Source organism: Anabrus simplex, chromosome 2, assembly GCF_040414725.1.
Source record: "Anabrus simplex isolate iqAnaSimp1 chromosome 2, ASM4041472v1, whole genome shotgun sequence".
NCBI lineage: Eukaryota > Metazoa > Arthropoda > Insecta > Orthoptera > Tettigoniidae > Anabrus > Anabrus simplex.
In genome coordinates, this window is record NC_090266.1 from 1,041,017,521 (window position 1) to 1,041,040,578 (window position 23,058).

General features: G+C 42.4%; 1 protein-coding gene across 1 annotated transcript; it reads right to left on the bottom strand.

Moving 5' to 3' along the window:
- Positions 1–481: 481 nt before the first annotated feature.
- On the bottom strand, positions 482–18,255 carry LOC136863269 (uncharacterized). The gene is made up of 2 exons (XM_067139654.1): positions 18,118–18,255; positions 482–1,192 (listed from the first exon to the last, which is right to left on the bottom strand). The coding sequence occupies exons 1-2, from the start codon at positions 18,210–18,212 to the stop codon at positions 670–672; spliced, it is 618 nt and encodes a 205-aa protein (XP_066995755.1). The 5' UTR covers positions 18,213–18,255; the 3' UTR covers positions 482–669.
- Between the last annotated feature and the right edge of the window lie 4,803 nt (positions 18,256–23,058).

Consider the following 23,058-nt stretch of genomic DNA (forward strand, 5'->3'; position numbering starts at 1 on the left):
TAAATTCTGACATCTTGCTGTTGGTAAACATACTGTACACACTCTGGCCTCCAAGAAAGAATATGTCTGGCAGTCATTGTCTGAACTGCTCACACTGTATAATGTACTAAAAAAATCATACAAAACATGTTATTTAACAAGACATTATGCAAAACAGTCAGAAATTTAATGAGAACTGCTTAAAAAATAATGAAAAAGAGCAATGGCCTGATTTTATTTCCTTACTCTTATGGCAAACTAAATCAAGTCTTGCTAAATGACAGCATATATGCCCTTTCAAGTCTGTAGCTGTGACTGAATGCAATTTGAAGAATTAGGTCTATGTACACTCAACTGCACAAAAATTGACTAGCACAAAAATATTTAAATTTGTAAGTTTTCAAAACGCGAGGATATTCGTAACTGTGGATAGCAGGTGGCTGAAGAGACGATACTTGGAATCCTACCACTTGCCCAATATGTTCATCCTATTTCAAACAAGAGGATTTTCAAAGAAAGTCCAATTTTTGTCCAGTTGATTGAGCATGACCTGCAAATACATTTAATGAAACTTCAAGAATTCTACTTAAAGAAATTACACATAATGTACAGAAGAAAGGCGAATGAAAATTATATGGATAAAATGATAACAAATGATAACAATAAACTTCACATGACGTAAACGTAACATTAGCTATTATCCTTTGACGTAACTTGTGAAGCATCAGCACTCTTTTGTTTCTTGAACATTTTCATAACTTTCTTCCCAGGTATAAGAGTCTGACATAGTCCAGGTCGTTTCTTCTTGTTAACAGAATTGGTGTTCTCACTGTCATTATCAATTTCCTCATCAACAATTGGTACCACAGTATTAGGAAGTGAAGGCAAAACTTCTTCACTGTTTGTCACATCACTGTCACACGGTACTTCTGAATTTGATACTTGCAGATCAGAATCATGAGCAAATTTACATTTATGACCAAATCTGCAACGTCCTTTCCTAAAATTCCAACAAATCTTTTTACCATTTATCATTTTAATCTCATCTTTTGTTGGAGTCATTTTTACATGTTTCTCAAGTATAGCCTTTTTAGCTTCTTCAGCCTCTACAAATGGATTTGAAAAAACAGAGTTCTTCACTCCTAATGCAGCACCTGTGCCGAATTCTGGACGGGGAAGTTTCTCAGAAGTGTTGTCGAACTCCTTCTCTGTCCTGAAAACCAAAAACTGAAGTTTATATCTCGAAAATGATTATTGTTACATAAAGCTACAGAACATGGATGTCCTTTCACTCGATTAAAATATGAGATCAAAAATAATAAAAGGCTTGCTCTCAAATTTCCTCCTTACTCTCGAAACTAAACAGAAAACATTGCACATATACATATTTTTAAATTCTTTTTTTTTTACAATTTGCTATATGTCGCACCGACACAGATAGCCTAGGTCTTGTGGTGACGATGGGAAGGAAGCGGCCGTGGCCTTAATTAAGGTACAGGTGTGAAAATGGGAAACCACGGAAAACCATCTTTAGGGCTGCCTATAGTGGGATCCGAACCCACTATCTCCCGGATACAACTCACAGCTGCGCGCACCTAACCGTTCGGCCAACCTGCTCGGTATGTATATCCAAATATTCTGAATTATTTTATACACTGACTGACAGAGCAAATGCAACACCAAGAAGGAGTGGTCAGAACTTTATGCCAATTGCAGGGTACACTGACGTCACTGAGGTATGCTCATGATGTGAAATGCGCCGCTGTGCTGCGCACGTAGCGAACGATAAATGGGACACGGCGTTGGCGAATGGCCCACTTTGTACCGTGATTTCTCAGCCGACAGTCATTGTAGAACGTATTGTCGTGTGCCACAGGACACGTGTATAGCTAAGAATGCCAGGCCGCCGTCAACGGAGGCATTTTCAGCAGACAGACGACTTTACGAGGGGTATGGTGATCGGGCTGAGAAGGGCAGGTTGGTCGCTTCATCAAATCGCAGCCGATACCCATAGGGATGTGTCCACGGTGCAGCGCCTGTGGCGAAGATGGTTGGCGCAGGGACATGTGGCACGTGCGAGGGGTCCAGGCGCAGCCCGAGTGACGTCAGCACGCGAGGATCGGCGCATCCGCCGCCAAGCGGTGGCAGCCCCGCACGCCACGTCAACCGCCATTCTTCAGCATGTGCAAGACACCCTGGCTGTTCCAATATCGACCAGAACAATTTCCCGTCGATTGGTTGAAGGAGGCCTGCACTCCCGGCGTCCGCTCAGAAGACTACCATTGACTCCACAGCATAGACGTGCACGCCTGGCATGGTGCCGGGCTAGAGCGACTTGGATGAGGGAATGGCGGAACGTCGTGTTCTCCGATGAGTCACGCTTCTGTTCTGTCAGTGATAGTCACCGCAGACGAGTGTGGCGTCGGCGTGGAGAAAGGTCAAATCCGGCAGTAACTGTGGAGCGCCCTACCGCTAGACAACGCGGCATCATGGTTTGGGGCGCTATTGCGTATGATTCCACGTCACCTCTAGTGCGTATTCAAGGCACGTTAAATGCCCACCGCTACGTGCAGCATGTGCTGCGGCCGGTGGCACTCCCGTACCTTCAGGGGCTGCCCAATGCTCTGTTTCAGCAGGATAATGCCTGCCCACACACTGCTCGCATCTCCCAACAGGCTCTACGAGGTGTACAGATGCTTCCGTGGCCAGCGTAATCTCCGGATCTCTCACCAATCGAACACGTGTGGGATCTCATTGGACGCCGTTTGCAAACTCTGCCCCAGCCTCGTACGGACGACCAACTGTGGCAAATGGTTGACAGAGAATGGAGAACCATCCCTCAGGACACCATCCGCACTCTTATTGACTCTGTACCTCGACGTGTTTCTGCGTGCATCTCCGCTCGCGGTGGTCCTACATCCTACTGAGTCGATGCCGTGCGCATTGTGTAACCTGCATATCGGTTTGAAATAAACATCAATTATTTGTCCGTGCCGTCTCTGTTTTCCCCCCAACTTTCATCCCTTTCGAACCACTCCTTCTTTGTGTTGCATTTGCTCTGTCAGTCAGTGTGTATGTGTATATATATATATAGTGAAACTTCCCTTAACAGATACTTCTGAATAGTGGGCAGTCTTCAAATTGCCGACAGAAAAACCTGGACTCTTATGGGAAAATAACTCTTTAATACTGAACATTCCTAAAAAATGGATGCGGACACTTGTTAACGGACACTAACTACGACAATAAAGCTCTATAAGAGTATGAGAGTGCTTTCAAAATACACTATAAGCTGCTGAAGGAGGAAAAGAGCTGAAACTCCATTTATTGATCAAAAGTGATGCAGACAGATGCACAAGGAGAAAGTAATTAGCACTGTTAGTGTCAAGTAGACCAAAACTGACCAATTTCTTATGTTAGGTGAATTTTTTTTAATGGACATTACTTACTGTACTGTACATACCTGAACTGGCGCAGGAGGCCTAGTGTTACAGTGAAAGTTCCCCGTTTCTGTACATTTTTTTTTTTTTTTGCTAGGGGCTTTACGTCGCACCGACACAGATAGGTCTTATGGCGACGATGGGATAGGAAAGGCCTAGGAGTTGGAAGGAAGCGGCCGTGGCCTTAATTAAGGTACAGCCCCAGCATTTGCCTGGTGTGAAAATGGGAAACCACGGAAAACCATCTTCAGGGCTGCCGATAGTGGGATTCGAACCTACTATCTCCCGGATGCAAGCTCACAGCCGCGCGCCTCTACGCGCACGGCCAACTCGCCCGGTTTTCTGTACATTATGAACATTTAAAATAAATGAGTGTAAATACAGCAAATCACTATTAGCTCACCCTCCCATTCCTGATTTGATAATGTAAAAGAGTAGAATTAGAGGATTGGGACTGTGGATTCAGGTCCAAAAATGTTTTCACCAGCAGGACATATCTTTTCTCTTTTTTTGGGACTTTAAAAAAATTATTTCTTGTTAATAATGGACACTCCCCAAAAACTGACATTTTTCATCCCCGATGATGTCCGCTATTGGGAACTTTTACTGTATATAGGAGTATTTAAATGTCTTCTAACATCTGAAAATGTTCTTGTGTGAACAAACAACTTGGATATGATTCATGTGGACCTTATGCATACTTAGTGGTCCACTGGACTTATGACGTTACTGTTTCAGTGAAATACATCATACAGTATTACGATTTAGTTTATGTTGTTTATACATCTCTTGTACAAGTGTGAAAGTTAGATCTGAGCTGAAAACCAAGGTGGGTAGAAATGCTGCACAATCATGGGAGGAGTGGAAACAAGAAGGAATGTGGGACAATGGTTGGATGTCAATTTAGAAACATGTGCATGCATGGTGACAATATAAAGCTAATGCAGCAATCATATTTCTAACAAGGGATCAAACCCTTCATGTTACAACCCACCACAAAACACAAGTAATAAAATAGTTATCCCTAGGGATGGGAGATGATGATGATGCTTGTTGTTTAAAGGGGCCTAAACATCTAGGTCATCGGCCCCTAATGGTACAAAATGAGATGAAATGTAATGACAATTTAAAAGTAAAAAATTATCCACTGACCAGAATTCAAAACGTGAGGACGAAGAATGAATGGATGAATATGAATTTAAAACAACCAGTGGATCTGACCCGCAATGCCCTACATTCCCAAAAACTAGCTTACTAACCAAGGGACTCATATAGTGAATCCTATACTAATCACAGGCAACGCCCATACCCGTGGTGTTTCCCACATGATGGTCCTGTCTATCACCTCTTACCATCTGAGATACATTCGTCATTAACACACTGTATTCCATGGTAGTAGACCCTGATGGTGATGGTATTCCCCAAAACTACATTTTTTGTGGAAAATTCTGGACAGAGCCTGTATGACTTCATATATGGAATGACCCATGCTGTCTGTCTGCATATTAAACATGTCTGTTTTGAGTTTGTGCATTCAGGCAAAACGAAGAAGAATTGCAGCCCCCATTCAGGTGTGAAGATGCAATTTTTTAAGTCACTCACAAAGAAAAAGTTCACTAAAAAAACTGAATCGATGATGCTTGTTGTTTTAAGGGGTCCAGAATACAGGTCATTGGCCCCTCATGATGATGAGTACCATCATGGTACTTATCGCTAGTAAAGTAGAACCACGGTATTTGTCATGTTGCGGTACTAATCAAAAGTAGCGTAGAATCACGGTATTCCACACATTATGGTACTGCTCACAGGTAATGTAATATACACATGTAACGCAGACCTTGGTGTTTCTCACATTGTGGCGCCACTTACAGGCAACACAAACCTATGGTGTTCCTCACCTAGGTGTACAAATCACAGGGACTCTTACTATCCCATGGTGTTCCTCACATAGTGAACCTTATACTAATCACAGGCAATGCCCATACCCGTTGTGTTTCTCACATGATGGTACTAATTACAGGCAATGTAAGCCTGTGGTGTTCCGCATGTAGTGGTATTAAAATCACGGGTACTGTAAAACCCATCCTGATTCACACACTGTTGCTACTAATCACAAACCTATTGTGTACCTAACATAGTGGTACTACTCACAAATAAAGACAACCCATGGTGTTCCCTGCGTAATGGTTCTAATTACAAGTAGTCTCATGGTCCTAAGGCAATCATCCCTTGGTCACCCCGTTTAGTCGCCTCTTACGACAGGCAGGCGATACCGTGGGTGTGTTCTTCGTCTGCGTCCCCCACCCATAGGGAGGATGGGAAATGAAAGCTCATGTTTTGCTGATGAGACAGATCTTGTGAACCTCTCAAGAAGAGTAAGAATCCTTATGACATCACACAGTACACATAGAGTGGTGATATACTACGATGTCTCAGTCACCCAGGTGAAGCAGGAGGTAGTTTAACCTTCCATTCAAAGCAAATTACATACTTGTATGTGTAAGTGGAAGGATAGGTGATAGGAGGTCTGATTTACCCCAGTTCTCCAATGGTGTACAAGTGCTGGCCTTCTAAACATCAGTTGGTGGGTATGATCCCGGCTCAATCTGCTGGCATTTAAAAGTACTCAAGTTCACCAGCCTCATTTTCGTTGGTTTATCAGCATGATAAATAACTCCTGCGAGACAAAATTCTGGCACCTCTACAACTCCGAAAAAGACAAAAAGTAGTTTGTGGAACATAAAATCAACAACATTATACTTTCTTGCTACTTGTTTAATGTCAAACAAAGAGTTACGGACTGGAATAACTTACCACGGGAGATGTTCAATACATTTCCAATTTCTTTGAAATCATTTAACAGGGTTCCCAGCCAGAAAGTCAAACTAATTACCCTGACATTTCCCAGACTTTCCGTCACCAAAATATTGTATTTCCCTGACAACAAATTTGGCATTTGTGCAATTTTTAACAGCCTCCTCCACCCCATTAGCTGTCCCACACACATCTGCACACAATCAAATACGAAATACTTTATTGTTGTCCAGCACTGAATTCCCTGCACTCTGGTCCTGTGTATCACCTATTACCATCTGAGCTAGCCGATGGTTACATTCGTCATCAACACACTGTATTCCATGGTAGTAGACCCTGATGGTGATGGTATTCCCCAAAACCACATTTTTGTGGAAAATTCCGGACAGAGTGGCCTGTGGATAGCCCTGAGCCTGTATGACTTCATATATAGAATGACCCATACTGTCTGTCTGCATATTAAACATGTCTGTTTTGAGTTTGTGCATTTGGACAAAACGAAGAAGAATTGCAGCCCCCATTTAGGCGTGAAGATGCAATTTTTTGTCACTCACAAAGAAAACGTTCACTGAAAAAACTGACAACTTACGCCAACATACAAACAATGCATTATTTTTAAATTCATGTGCAGAACAAGCAACAGATAACTAGGCCTACTAACTGAGGCAGGGAAGAGGCCACATATTAGAGAAAACAAAATAAACACTCAGTGCCACCAGTGGAGCCAATAAAAAAAACCTGTTCACTCTCATATCTTCCAAATAAGATAGCACATTCTGTGGAGCAAATTTTTTTAACAATTTGTTTTACGTCACATCGACACAGATAGGTCTTATGGTGACGATGGAAAGGGAAAGGCCTAGGAGTGGAAAGGAAGCAGCCGTGGCCTTCATTAAGGTACAGCCCCAGCATTTTCCTGGTGTGAAAATGGGAAACCATGGAAAACCATCTTCAGGGCTGCCGACAGTGTGGTTCGAACCTATTTCCTGGACGCAAGCTCACAGCTGTGCTCCCCTAACCACACGGCCAACTCGCCCGGTGGAGCAAATGTTGTTTTAGGCCAGGCGATGTATAACTCGTACATTACTCCCTAAAATGTTTTTGCTTAAAAGTACAGTAATATTTTTCCCTTTCATACTCTTTACACCGTACAAGGCATCAAGGTCCAGATCAGGACTGGAGTTCACCATTTATGAAGAACCCTGTAGGAACTCGAATTTTCAGAAATGACAGAAGTTGAACCATAAATATTTTTCACACATACCAATATAAACAGGTAGTATCATATTTGGCTAAAATGATGCTGGAAGAATATTCAATTAATATGCATTTTGTTAAAAACAAATCCAATGCATTCAAAGAACAAGTTCCATCACATCAAGTTAAGAAAACAGCAATACTTTTCAGTGTACATAGCAGCAACTAATTGTGTTTCTGAAATTTCTAGATGTAACTGTGAATGTGCCAATGGTATGTGAACTGCTGGATATTACTGGGCATGATAGCCAAGTAATAGATGCATGTGGGATTTCTGAAATGAAAAATCACATTGCTGTGGATCGGATTCCATGTAAAATTGGAGATCTCACAGCTATATTCAAGATATCAAGAGTTGCATAAAACTACAAGCTTCCTTGCTTTCAGTAGGATGTTGCTCTCATTTGGCAGGAATCATATTGCTACATGGCAGCCCTGTCAGAGCCACTTTCTGTATTCCCTGGAAGGGATGACCAAGCCAGGCCAGCCCCCCCCCCCCCCCCCACCAAGCCAGTCGGAGGACATGCCGCGGTCTCTCCTTTATTGTTTTCTTCCTCTGGTTTCCCCGTGGGCCTTCTGGAATGGGAAACAAGAACCTTCACTCTCTAGCTGCGCCACAAAGATTCTAGTTTTCCACCAGGATGTATAAAAAAAGAGGATAGCCACAAACAGTCAGTTGAATAATGGGAGTGGAACGGCAGTAATGCTGGGTGTCGTCAGTGTCCCACCGGAGTAAGAGTATCGTATTGTGCTGAGTGGAGTACTGTGTGTGTATTGCCTTGGAGTACTGTACGTGTACCAATGTGGAGTTAAGTAATGGGAGTGGGACTGCAGTAGTGCTGGCTGTCGTCAGTGTTCCACCCGAGTCAGAGTATCATTGTGTACTGCCTTGGAGTACTGAGCAAATTACTCTGTGCACTGCCTTGGAGTACTGAATGGAATACCTGTCTGTGTACTGCCTTGGAGTACTGAATGTTGAACAATTGGTTTGTCAGTGTTGAGTAGTCCACTGTGTGGAATGGACATGTGAATAGACTGTGTTGACTGCACGAGTGGCGGGCTTTCTGTGGAGTCGAGCCATGGAACAGTCTCAGTAGCTTCAACTTTATTTTGGACACTTCCACCTAATGAACACTTGTAAATTGTATTGTAGAATTTTTATTCTATCTCATTTATGTAGGACTAGTTTCAGTCTGTTATTAAGACCATCTTCAGCTACAAAGATATGCAGATGGTCTTAGTAACAGACCGAAACCAGTCCTACTATAATAGAATAAAATTCCACAATACAATTTACAAGTGTTGATTAGGTGGAAGTTCCAAAATAAAGTTAAAGCTACTGAAACTAGGAAATCAACATGGAAATGATGAAAATCATAAATTAGAAACAGTCATTGTGTGTTGTGGTGGTCTGCAGTTCTGTGTTCAAACATGTCTGCGAGCAGCTGTTGTGCGAAGCAACTGATCTTGCGGAGCCAAACTGAAAGAGTGATAGCAAGGTGAAGCCTGTCAATAAGGATTATAGCCTGTTCCAGGTAAAGACTGCACAGCTGGAATCCTGCTGTGGGGGACATGTAGACACAAATCAGTCGAGTATGGTCATTCATGGTTGAACATAATTTTGTGTGTGTGTGAACTAATTGCATTATACTGAAATAAATTAGACCGATAAAACAGATGGTGTTTTATTCGTAAGAATATTATTATTTATATTATGCACAATATTTTTCCAGGGTCTGCCTGGCCGAGGCGGTAAATGCGTGCTCGGTTCGCCCGGAAGGACGTGGGTTCGAATCCCCGTCAGGAAGTCGTAAAATTTAAGAAACGAGATTTCCACTTCCGGAGGTGCATATGGCCCTGAAGTTCACTCAACCTACACAAAAAATGAGTACCAGGTTAATTCCTGGGGGCAAAGGCGGCCAGGCGTAGAGCTAACCACTCCACTCCATCACGTGCCGCAGTTAACAATGGTGGAAGCCTTTACCTTCCACTCCTCCAAGGGCCTTCATGGCCTGTACAGAGGTGACTTTGTCTTTGTCTGACAATATTTTTCCACTGACTTTGAAGTGGCCAAAAATTTTCTACGCCTACTCACCTGATGACATTTTCAATGGTGATGAGGCTCGACTATTCCATTAGTTAATGCCAGAGAAAACATTTAAGTTTAAAGGGGGTAAAATGTGTGAGTGGTAAAATGTTGCTGATAATAAAACAAAGAAAGATTCTGCTTCTGGTAGACATCTGTTTCAATGAAGCCCCCATCTTGCGGCGAGGATAAGAATTGTGCCGGCTGCCGAAGCCTGTCACACTCCTCAGGGGCAATGATTAATGACTGACAGATGAAATGAACAATCTATCTTCATGCTAAAAAAACCTCAAGAGTATCAAGCTGGAGTTCTTGCCTTCCAACTCATCAGTGCTCTAGTCCATGGATCATGGCATGATTCGCAGGTTCAAGGCTTCAAAACGGCACTTCTTACAATCCAAGCCTTAGAATCCAAACAGAATGTGCCTATGAATATTTTAATTGTTATCCATTTTGCCTATAAGACATGGAGCAATATGCCAGCAGTCAATATACAGAATTGTTTCTGCAATGCTGATTTAGCTATCAGGTGTGCTGCATTTGAGAAAGAGGATGATTTGCCCCTGACAGAATTGGCCGAGTATGTTGGTGGAAATTCAGTTGAAATGAATGATTTCATCATTGTGGACTGCAAAATTCTAACAAATTAAAGCCTTTCACATGAAGCCTTCATTGAAGTTGTAAAAGGCAGCTTCAGCACAGGAGGAAACAAGGGTGAAGATGATGAAGAGAGTGAAAAAAGTGTCCCAACAACGAAAGAGGCATTTGAGGCAATCAAGTCCGTTTTAGGATTTCTAGATTGTACCAACTACATGGAATCTAGTGTAAATAGAATGCAAGCTGCAGAGAAATGGTATTCAAACATTTTGGTTGGTGAACCCCCAAATCCAACCGTCAAAACAAGCTTGCACCCTGCATGGGTGGTTTGAAATATGAGAACTAGAAATCAATCTATTTAAAAAAAAAAAATGTATTTTGTAACGTTTAAGCCCAGATTTCATTAACATTATTAAAATGCATTAATTAATTGAGCATCACGAAACGAATTAAGTAATTGTCTTTCAATACACTACGGCACGGCCTATAGTTCAAACTCGCATACCTTTTTCATTCTTCTCCGCGGGTGGAACTGAAATATATGACAAGGTTCATCTTCAAAGCATCAGGTGCAAAAGACCTCCGATTACACCGGCCTGCGGAAGAAAAAAATCTCTCCGGCGAAAAGTTGAAGAGGTGATTTACCCTAATATAGGTGTGCTGATTTCAAATATGTAAACCGTTTTTGTCTATCATGTACAGTTTTTTTGCTATTTGAAATCCAAATTTGACATTGTTGTAATTTTGAAAGAAAACACCATAATAGAGAATATATGTAATTTTAATGGGACATGATCAAATTGCAATGAATATACAAAAAAGTAACATATTCACTGCTAGAATGTATGAATCTCATTAGAAGAACACTATTGTTTGCTGCACTTTGATGTGAATGGATGCTGTGTTGATTTGCGTTTGTGTTCCTCAGTAGTGTTATCTCGCACTAGACACTAACAGTAATCTGACATCATGGTGATGTCCCATCGACCCTGATACCTTCGTTCCATTTCTTTTAGATCCTGATGGAACCGCTCGCCATGTTCCTCGCTGAATGCTCCTAAATTTGCAGGAAAATAATCGACATGACTGTGCAGGGAAAAGTACTTTTAAGCTCATGCGGCAACCCAATTTCTGGAAGTTGTACAGCATGGTTCCTGCAATCTGTTGGTCGTTGACATCTTTAACATTACCCAGGAATTTGCTACAAACATCCTTGAATGATTCCCATGCCTGAAGCTGTGTTTCGTTCATCGTCGTACTGAATGTCGGATCCTTCATAAGCTTCCAAATTGGGGGCTGTCAAAAACATCTTCCTTAATTTTGGCATCCGACAGGCCTGGAAATTTCTGACAGAGGTACCGAAAGCAGGGACAGCTTCTATCCAAACTCTTCAAGTACTGCTTCATAATTCCCAATTTAATATGTAAAGGGGGCAATAACACACTCTGAGAATCAATTAATAGACAATTTACAATGTTCTTTCCCTCCAGACACAAACTGTTTCCTCTCGGGCCATTCAAACACTAACCAGTAACGATCCCTGACCCAAGAGTCCCACTCAGACAGAAAACACGGGAACTTTGTATATCCTCCTTGCTGCCCTAATATGATACTGCAACACCATAGATAAATTGTGATAGTTGTCACTATTTACATTGTGCAGAAGAACACCTTTGAGACTTCTTTTACTGGTATCAATGAACAGACACCAGTCCTCTGCTTGGTAAATAGTTCCAAGCCCCTCGGGTCTCTTTTAGTCGCCTCTTACGGCAAGCAAGGAATATCTTGGCTGTATTCTTCATCTGCGTCCCCAACCCACAGGAGGTGAACAAGTTGTCCTTACTGATATTAAATGTGATGATATTAGTGATGAGGGTGAGATGTACACTGAGTAGAACTGAATGCACAAAGAGAATGATCCTATTATTTACAATAATAATGTTATTTTCTTTACGTCCCACTAACTACTCTTTTACGGTTTTCGGAGACGCCGAGGTGCCGGAAGTTTGTCCCGCAGGAGTTCTTTTACGTGCCAGTAAATCTACCAGAACGAGGCTGACGTATTTGAGCACCTTCAAATACCACTGGACTGAGCCAGGATCGAACCTGCCAAGTTGGGGTCAGAAGGCCACCGCCTCAACCGTCTGAGCCACTCAGCCCGGCCTATTATTTACAAGTCAAGGGTCAAGTGGAGTGAATTCTGACAGTGATATTTGTGAAAATGCATGCAGATAATTTATTTTCAAGCAATATTTAGGTGCCAACATCATACAATATGTAGGAGATCACGTGAACAGGTATACCAGTGTGGATCCAATACGAAATATTCCTGCCAGGAAAAACTGAACCGTAAAAGTGGGGGGAATAAGAAAAAAACCTAGTAGTGTGATCAGTGTAAATTTTCACTTTCTTTGGAACATTTTCAACCATATCTCACACAGAAGAATACTTAATAATGGTAATCAAATGGAAAACTTTAGATTTCAGTACTTCCTGGAAAGGACTAGTGAATCAACTGGGAACCCTCGGTCTGAGGGCATAGCCGACCTTCCCGTGTATTGTTCCCTTTGTCTGGTTTACGTGCGCACTTTCTGGGCGGTGCAATGAGAATGTTCATTCTCTAGCCACATTTTGAATATTCTGGTAATCATCACCCAAGATATAAAAAGGAGGCTAGGCGTGAAGTCGGTCAGTGTTGTAGTTGGACTTGGTGTGTTGGGGTTCGGTGATTGGATTGAGGGCAACAGGGGTCATGGCTGTTGCTAGTGTTCCACCAGAGTTTGAACGGGGAGTTGTTGTTGAGTCGGAGTTTTGAGTAAGTAGCTAGGCTGGGACGGCTGTTGGCTGCCGTCAATGTCCCACAGGAGTAGGAGTATACCTAGTATCATACAGAATTGAAGACTTTGTGTACTGCCTTAGAGTACTGTGTGTGTGTGTGTGTGTGTGTGTGTGTGTGTTTCCATGGACTGAGAACCGTCGTGGAGTCAGCGATTGGAGCAGCTATTGAGAGAGTAATTGGAACAGTGTTAATGGTCGTTGTTATGAGGAGTATTGTCCTGCTGGTTAACAGTTGACCTAGGGTGGATGTATAACCCTGTAAGGAAAAGAGGACCGAGCTCGATAGCTGCAGTCACTTAAGTCTGGCCAGTACCCAGTAATCGGGAGAAAGTGGGTTCGAACCCCACTATCGGCAGCCCTGAAGATGGTTTCCCATTTTCACACCAGGCAAATGCTGGAGCAGAACCTTAATTAAGGCTATGGCTGATTCCTTCAAACTCCTAGCCCTTTCCTGTCCCAATGTCGCCATAAGACCTATCTGTGTCAGCGCGACATAAGGCAACTTGTAAAAGAGGGGTCTTTTCTTTCAAGATTCAGAGAACGTGGAAAGGCCCTTACCACATTCTGAGGGGAATAAATTATGTCAGCTATCGAGTATGACGGAGGCGGAAATTCAAGGTGAAGAACACTTGATAATGGTAATCAAATGGAAAACTTTAGATTTCAGTATTATTATGTGCCAGCCCAGTGGTAGCCCTGTTCGGTACCAATTAATGCCATACCGAGGAACAACTCAGAAGATAACTGATCAGTACGATCAGCTCTGGAAGGGGGGGGCAATGTTATGTGCCAGTCATGTGGTCACCCTTTCGGAACTTTTTGGAAGGGACTAGTGATTCAACTGAGAGATCCCAGTCTGAGGGCGTGGCCGGCCTTCCCATGTATTGTTCTTTTTGCTTAGTTTACCCGTGCGCTTACTCAGCGGTGCAACAAGAATGTTCCCCGTCTATCCACATTGCAAATATTCCAGTACTCACCAGCCGAGCTATAAAAAGGAGGCTAGCCGCAAATAGTCAGTCAGTGCTAAATTTGGAATACGACTTGGTGTATTGGGGCTCCATGGTTGGAGTGAAGGCGACAGTGGTGTTGGCTGTCACCAGAGGACCACTGGAGTCTGAACAAGGAGAAGCTGCATCAAAGTGTCGAGTGAGCAGCTGGACTGGGACGGCTGTTGGCTGCCATCAATGTCCCACCGGAGTCGGAGTATAGTATCATACAGAATGGAAAACTGTGTATACTGCCTTAGAGTACTGTGTGTGTGTATTTCCGTGGACTGAGGACCATCTTAGAGTCAGCGATTGGGGCAGCTATCGTGAGTGTAACTGGAACTGTGTTAATGGTCCTGCTGTTTAGTTGTTCACTGTGTTTGACTCTGTGAATTGCTGTACTGCCTCTGGAGTAAAACCAAGGAACAGACATGTGTTGTGTCCAGTAGCCCTGTGTTCAAACCTAACGGTTTGCACGCAGCTTCTGTACAGGGTAACTGTCTTGTAAGTGCAAGTGAAAGGCCTGTTGATCGGGATTACAGTATCCCAAGTAATACCACCAAGCTGGACTCCCTGATGTATAAAGGGGACAAAGACTTGTAAATTGACAGTAATTAGTGAGTGTGGTCATTCATGGTTGAAAAGAATTGTGCATATATATGTAGGTGTGTATTTATTGGGACATCCTGAAATAAATTAAAGCGATAAAGCAGGCGGTGGCTTAATTTTTGTAATGTGTGGCTTGTAATAATTATTCTATTAAATTTCCAGGATCAGTATTATAGTTTCTTCCCTGAAAAATGGAAATGGTAGAACTTCAGTACAGCAAGACAGCTGCAGGTTTCCACAGTGCGATGCAAGGTACACCGTCTTGATGCTCTTTTGTTGCTAGCGACTTAGTAAGTTGCTCGCAGTGACCTTCCACTGGTCTAGGCCTAAATCGTCAGGGGTGCATGGAAAACAGACCCTTCTATTCCCTGGCAAATGGGGGAAGGAGGTAGGCGCGTCATTTCAATAAGTAACATGGCACTTTTATTGTACCCAAGATGGTAATCACACAAGTATCAGAATAGCCACGATGTGGCTAGAGCGGGAACATTCTTGTTGCACCACCCAGAAATACTGTGGGTGACCCCACATTTATTTTTGCCGATGGGAGTAGTTATTAAGGGTGGTATGGAAAACAGTACATGGTTTATAATATTCTCTTTAAAAAGTAAATAACCGGGCGAGTTGGCCGTGCGGTTAGGAGCACGCAACTGTGAGCTCGCATCCGGGAGATAGTGGGTTCGAACCCCACTGTCGGCAGTCCTGAAGATGGTTTTCCGTGGTTTCCCATTTTCACACCAGACAAATGCTGGGGCTGTACCTTAATTAAGACCATGGCCGCTTCCTTCACATTCCTAAGTCTTTCCTGTCCCATCGTCGCCAAAAACCTATCTGTGTCGGTGTGACGTAAAGCAACTAGGAAAACAAAAAAAAAAACAAAAAAAAGAAAGAAAGAAAGAAAGGAAAAAAAGTAAATATATTTCTGGGGGGGTGGGGGAGCGCTGGTGGGGTCCCTAGGCTTGACAAAAAACACATCACCTTTGTAAAGGTAATATGAAGTAAGATTTATATGCCTGACCTTTAGAAATAATGTAGTTTATGATGATGATGACAGTTGAAAGGAGCCTAACTGCGAGGTCATCGGCCCCAAATGGTACAAGGTGCAACGAAATGCAAATTAAAACTTCAACCAGATGTACTTTTGAGACTGGCACCCATGTGTAATTAAACCAGTTCATAATATCACTGCCATCATGGGAGAAGAACTAAATAAGATTTTCTTTAGCAACATAATTCTCACTTTCCTTAAAATTATAGATAATTTATATGTGTAAAACACTGTGAATTAAGAAGCCTTTTAACAGTCAAGGATATACAGTCACTCTCATAAATATTCGGCCACTGATACAATCCACAAACAAATGATGACAATAACGCAACCATGAGCAGAATGTGAAACCAAATATGTCCAAGTAGTGGAACTACATGTGTTTGCTTAGGCCGAAGAGGAATCACGGAGCACTAATGTATAGTACTCTGTAAAATAAAGGACATTGTGCACATGGGTGAAACGACATGCCTCAAATATATTCGGTCACCCCGAAAGGCCGGGATTGCCATTTTGTCAATTGACAGAGACACTGCAGATAGCGTTGCAAAACGTACAATTCAGAAGAGCGGTGCTGCAAGACATGTCGTGCCGAAATCATTTGCGGCAGTGTTGCAGACTGGTATCAAATACGGTGCAAAAGACAACACAATACCACGTTTGAAGAACGCCAGCTGGTGATATTACATCGTGCTGGACATAAATTGCATAGAAAGATATCGCAGATGCTTTACATAAGCAGAACAACAATTATAATACGACGATTCAAAAATGAAGACAGAATTGATTCAGTTCCCCAGACAGGCAGCAAGAAGACTGACAGAGCAAGAGGAGCAGTTTGTGCTTGGGAATGGAAAACTAAATCCAAAAATGCGTGCTCCAACACTGGCAGCAGCTGTTAAAGAGGAGTGTGGAAAATAAGTGGGTACTGAAACCATGCGAAGAGCACTGCAAAGGAATGAAATGAGTTCTTTCAGAGAAGAACTGGTACAAAAACATACATTAGTGAGGTAAATAAAAACAAGTGGCTAGATTTCGCAGAAACCTACGTAAGCAAACCCAGCAAACGTCTTCAGGTCCGATGGAAAGCAATTGGTGTGGCGGAAACGTAACAAGGAACCGAGAACAAGCAATTTACAAGCAACGGTAAAAAATGGTGAAAGAAGTACAATAGTGTACGGATGTGTTGCATCGAACGGGGTTGGTGCACTGAGTTTCTTTGAACATACTTTGACAAAAAAGGGCTATTTGGCCATCCTCAAAAACAATTTGCGACAATTTGCAGAACAACATGATATACAGTGTACTTTCAAGTTCTACCAAGATACCGACCGCAAGCACAAGTCATAACTTGTCAGGGAGTGGCTGCTACAACTGCCCGAAGGTTCTGAAACTCCACCACAATCACCCGACCTGAATCCCATTGAGAAAGTGTGGAGTCAAATGAAGGCAGCTCTGCAATTGCGGTGGCCAAGTTCCCTTACAGACTGAAGAGGAGACTACTACAAGAATGGGCGGCATCAAGTCCTGATTATATCAAGAAAGTTATCGCCAGTATGCTGAATGGACTGGAATAGGTCCTAAAACATCAAGGTGGACCTACAAAGTACTGAATGAGTAACAGCGTTGTGAATTATACGAGTTTATGTTGCTTTTTGTATAGTGGCCGAATATTTTTGAGGCGGCACTGCTTTTATTTAATGTACGACAGAGGGCGTACTAATGACTGTCAGAAGAGTTTGACTTAGGCTACATCACAATGTTTGTATAATGTGTTATTATGTTTCCCTACATGTTTCGTTGTATTATACGTTATCATTATAGTGTAAGAATAACTACGCAACAAAAGTGTGTGGAAAATCAGAGCGACCGAATATTTATGGGAGTATCTGTATATCAGCAGCCCCAATCAACGAAGAATTGTCTGAGTTTCAACAGGGGAATCAATACTAGTCTGAACATTTAGGCTATTTCAAAGCTAGGAGATTGATATGTACCTCGAGTTTTTAATCTTCTCAGCATTTTCGTTGATGCCAAAATCCACACTCAAAATGCCTGGTGTCAATGTAAGTTTTATACGACCAAGGGTGGGTCTACAATAACATCATCAAACCTACGGATATTCACGCTAGCGAAGTCATCCCCCCCCCCCCTCGCCCGAAAACCGACCCTTTAGCGCTCGCACAATCACACACTCTTTGCGGTTGAAAGGATTTGTACAAAATGAAGAGTCAACTATATCACAGGACTCTAGACACACAATCATCCCTTGAAAAAGAAAAACTGCATACATTTAGACAAGTACAGTCGACGAAAAGACCATGTCCATAACCGCAAACGACGTGCCATCCGTTCTAGACTTCATCCTCCCATACATTCAGATTTCAGTCACGCTGTCGGTGACCAAGTACAGTGCACAGACACCCAAGACAAAAGCAATTCAACGATATTTCACTAACTTACTTTTCTGTGACGCTATCCGAATCTGAATCGCTATCACTATCAGAATTAGAAGATGAACCATAATCTGCCACAAGAGACGCCATTGTTACAAGCATTCGCTATTTCGCTACAACATAAACAACTTCGTAACAAAATAAATTACAAAAACAAGCAAAACACAAATCAAAGAAAATGCGATACAGATATACAACAAAAAGTGCACAGGAGTTAAAGGTAAAACAAAACAACCCTATTACTGGCATTCACAGATAGCAGCACACAAACATTCTCGTTCAAAGATTATAATAACTAATTAGCTCATCGATCAAGCGATTACATCATGATCGTATTTCACCCGATGATAAATTAAATATGTATTAGAACCACATACACTAAAGACAATACTGCACACTTCCATAATTTTCCACACAAAACAGAGAGATGTTGATAGTGGGGCAGACCATATAAAACACACGGCAGATTTAAAACTAGGAAAGCTGAACGTTAATATTGACTGAAAAAATGAAACCTAATGATGATTTTTGTTAAGTATTGTTGTTTTCTTATTTTCTCATCAAATAACAATTTATCAACACACTATGCTTAGTCAATGATGACACCTCTAAAAATCTATTATGAGGCGCCAAGAGCCATAGATCTATCTATCAAATGCTTTCATTCCCCACCCCGGGCGGGCCACCTAGAGGGTGCCGCCCTCTCTCTGGCCAAGAGATGCGGGCGGGTTGGGGAGATGTGATGGAAGGAGGAGGTGGGTAAAGGATGTGGAGAGGTAGGAGATGGGAGAGGAACTGTGCCTATGCCTGGGTATTACACAATTGCTTTATTTAAGTCATAAGTACATGATACATAAAAAATATATGATTTACGAAAGGGTGTGAGGGATAAGGGGGTGTGTAAGGGGGAGAGATGAAGCGTAGAAGGAAGTGCCGGGGAAAAGGTGCAAGGTAAGGAGATGAAGGGTGGCTGTCATGTGATTAAGTGAAGTGATGAGAAGTCGAAGAAGTTCAAACGTTGGGACGGTTGGGGGGATGAAACCAGTCGCAGGAAGGGGAGGACAAACTGGTTGTACGGGTAGTCCTTGCTGACGGAGGTGAGTAGCGATGTCGTCAGTAGGAATGTTTGGGTCCACACCGCAAGCAACACAGCTGTAGTTATTAGTATGGTTGGGCGACGGTGGTGGTGATGGTGGATTGGCCATGATTATTGAAGTCCCGGTGTTTGTTCTCTCGGCAGGTGGCCGGGGGGTTATACACTGAGGTCTTTGTTGATCAGTGGTGGGAGGGTTAGGGAGTGTAGACTTCATAAGGGATAAAGGATGGGGTAGAGTTGTAGTGGTGGTAGGGTGGGTTGGGGAGGTGGATGCAGAGTTGGGGTGACGGTGGTGGTAGTAGTTGTGGTGGTAACAGGGTTGGTATGACTAGGGAACAACGGTGGCGATGGAGGAGAGGGTGAGGTTACGACGGGCGAAGCAGTTGTAACAGGCGTAGCAGGTTCATCTTCTGGCAGCTGGGCTAATATATATGATGGAGTAGAGGTCACTCGGTGTCGGCAGCCATGGATGAGCGCTCCGGTTGTTTGAAGGCGATTGCGGTCGTCTTCAAAGGCGAAATGCAGAAGTACATCGGGAGATGGGTCGGAGCCATCATAGAGCCGTGAGGCGCTATGGACGCCGGCCCCGCGGAGGGCAGTCTGGATGTCGTCGTTGGAGAGAGCAAGGCTGACTTCTTCGATGATACATGTATACATGGTGGGAGGCCGACTTCCAACGAGGTATCAGGCCGTTATGCGTGTTTGGGATCGGCGGGGTGAAATAGTAGAGGTGTGGAATCACCCGGCCGAACAAAAAAGGACCTTGCGTGGAGAAGCGATGTCTGTTCACCAGCCATAGAGGCAAGACCATCTACAATATATCAGACCTTAATGCAGCTTTCGATATTAGCTAAAATGGCGCCCCGATCGGTTTGTTCAAATGTAAACATGAGCATGTGCGAAGCATCTGTTTAGTTCTTTCTGGAATACTTCCTACTAGTGATGGGCAGAATCGAATACTTTAGAGAATCGAATACTGTGCATCCGAGAACTTTTAAGAATCGAAACTTGCATTCGAAACCCCAAGTTCTCGAATCCTACATAAACTCGAATACTCACAAAGGTCTCGATCAGTGAGAATCTAGATCAGTCTCGTTCACTCTATTGAGTGGTTCGGTTGTATAGCGCGTGCGGTTGTATCGAGTCGGTTCTGGAATTTTCTACTTAATGCTTGAAGAGTGATAGAGTGCACAGCGTGGGACAACATGGATAGTGACAGTGGCGGAGATGAAGAACCTGATCCTTCAGCTAACGAAAATGTAGATCATGAACAAACAGTGAAGACGAATCAAAATGCGGCAAATAACGTTCATGATACCTCTGTGGCTAATAATCCTCCCCCTAATAATGCTCATGATTCAACTACTAAAACCACTAACAATAAGTTTGCTTCATATAGCTACCCTACCAATCCCCAAGGTCCATATGTTGTATTTGTGTCCGACAAAAATATGAATAACATTGACAACCTACACCCAATGGCACTCGGAAGACTTCTACATGAAAGTCATTTCCATGTTCACTCCATTCGTACAAAAGGGAGAAACAGGATTCAGATAAATTTTCAATCTGCCTTACATGCCAACGCATTTTTACAGAGTAATTTTCTTGAATCACACAATTTACAGGCATTCATTCAACATTCAAACATATTTCGGATTGGTATGATTAGAGGGGTTGAGAAAAATCTTACAGAAGCTGACATATTAGCCCTAATGAAAAGTGATATAAAGGTACATTCTATACAAAGGCTAAAGCGTAAGACTATAGAAGAGGAGAAGGTAGTATATATGCCGACTGGCTCAGTCAAAGTTGTCTTTTGTGTGAAACATCTTCCCAAATATGTCTCCATCTTTCAAGTTGTGTTAGAATTTACTCCATTTACTTTTTATCCAATTATTTGTGCGAAATGCCAAAGATATGGCCACACTCTAAAAAAATTGCAAATCTTCCACCTTTAGATGTAGGAATTGTGCATTAAATCGTGCGACAGCTGATTGTCTATCTAATGTAATGCAATGTTTGCATTGCAATAAGCAACATGTATCGGGTTCGACTGAATGTGAAGAACAAAAACGCCAAGTCGACATAAAAAATTAATGTGCCTAGAGAATTTATCATTTTCTGAGGCTGCTTCGCGTCTATACCCACAGCCAATATCTCCACAAGATAATCTTCAAACCCCCCCCCCCCCTACAGACTCATGCGACTCCAAGTGTTGTTGAAGCTCCGCGTAAGCGGAAGTTTACACAGGTTATTGTTCAAGATTTGCCACCCAATCCAACTCCCGGTTATGATCGTATGGGGCATATGCAACTTCTGCAACACTATCAACTTCCTCGGCACGCATCAATGACGGCTCAGCAAAACCCCCCTTCACATCCACAGTCGATCCCATCTACATCGAGACAACACTCATCACAGCAAGCGATACACCAAGCTGTTTTGCCCTCTCAACGTGATACGCAAAATGACCAAGTCCTACATTGCCTACATACGCTCATGTTGCCACTACCGCCATTACTTAAGGATCAACCTAATATGTTAACCATGATTGGACAATTCTGCGACAGCTTCCAGCTTCTATTCAATCAAGACAATGAAAATAATTCAATGGAATGCTAGAAGTATTCGGAATAAACATCATGAATTGCGAATATTGATAAAAGAAACGACACCGGTATAGTAGTCCTACAAGAAACTTGGCTTGCGCCCGATCATTTTTTTCTATACCTTCTTTCCAAATTGAACGCAAAGATGGCACGGGGTATGATGAAGTAGCGTTTCTAATACATCAATCAATCACATATCAGCTATTTCATCCCCAATACCAAATACCTAACACATATGTACTTGGTATAATATCTAACAATATACATGTCATAAATATATATTGCCACATGGCAACAATTTTTTAAACAATCAAACCAGCCAACTACTTATTTTAGGGGACATGAATATTCACCATACCCAATGGGGTTCCAAGTTGATACACCTAGGGGAACTAACTTCTTGAATGCAATACAGCAAAGTAACCTAGTCATTCTCAATAATGGGTCACCGACTAGACTAACCCACCCTGGAGCACTTCACAGTGCAGTGGATATTCCATTATGCACCTATAATATAGCATCCACAACTACCTGGAGTACATTAAGTGATACCCATAACAGTGATCACTTTCCAATATTTATCACTCATGGTCACGGATCAATAGCGAAATCCCCATGGTCCCATAAAGTAAGCAGTACAACACGCTCTTTACATAAGTTTGATCCCGAGGCGTTCAAGATATTTATACTCAATCAGATAGAAAATATACAGACGATGAGTTTAATTACAATACTCTCTATCAAATGATACATCAATATCTGGAATGTTATCACCCATTTAAACAACACATAACGCACAGTCCCACAATATTGGTGGCCTCAGATAGTGGGATGATGAATGCCACCACTTAATTCCTAAACGGAAACGCCTTTTTAAAATCTATCGGAAAACATTAAACTTAGCGAATTATATTCGGCTGAAACACCATACTGCTACGCTACGCCGCATATTCCACCAAAAAGACGCAAAGCTTGGCGAACATTTATCAATTCTTTCCATAAATATATATCAGTAACAAGTTTATGGAACGCGGTCAGAGCACTGACACGTGTCTCCACACATATTACTAGACCTTTAATTCAGCACGATATATTGGAACAAATTATTTACTCATTAACTCCGAATACGGTGGTCCCACAGTTTATCCCTAAAAGCAGCGATTATACACGATCATCATCAGTTTTGTTACAGAACATCACCATACGTGAACTTACAGCTACGTTACAAAAATGTAAAACA

What these genes read in the sequence shown, in the direction of transcription:
- LOC136863269 (XM_067139654.1), bottom strand. Translation starts at nt 18,212, where the DNA reads ATGCTTGTAACAATGGCGTCTCTTGTGGCAGATTATGGTTCATCTTCT. An exon ending in TCGGATAGCGTCACAGAAAA is followed by an intron (nt 1,193 to 18,117) that starts GTAAGTTAGTGA and finishes TTTGGTTTTCAG; the next exon opens with GACAGAGAAGGAGTTCGACA.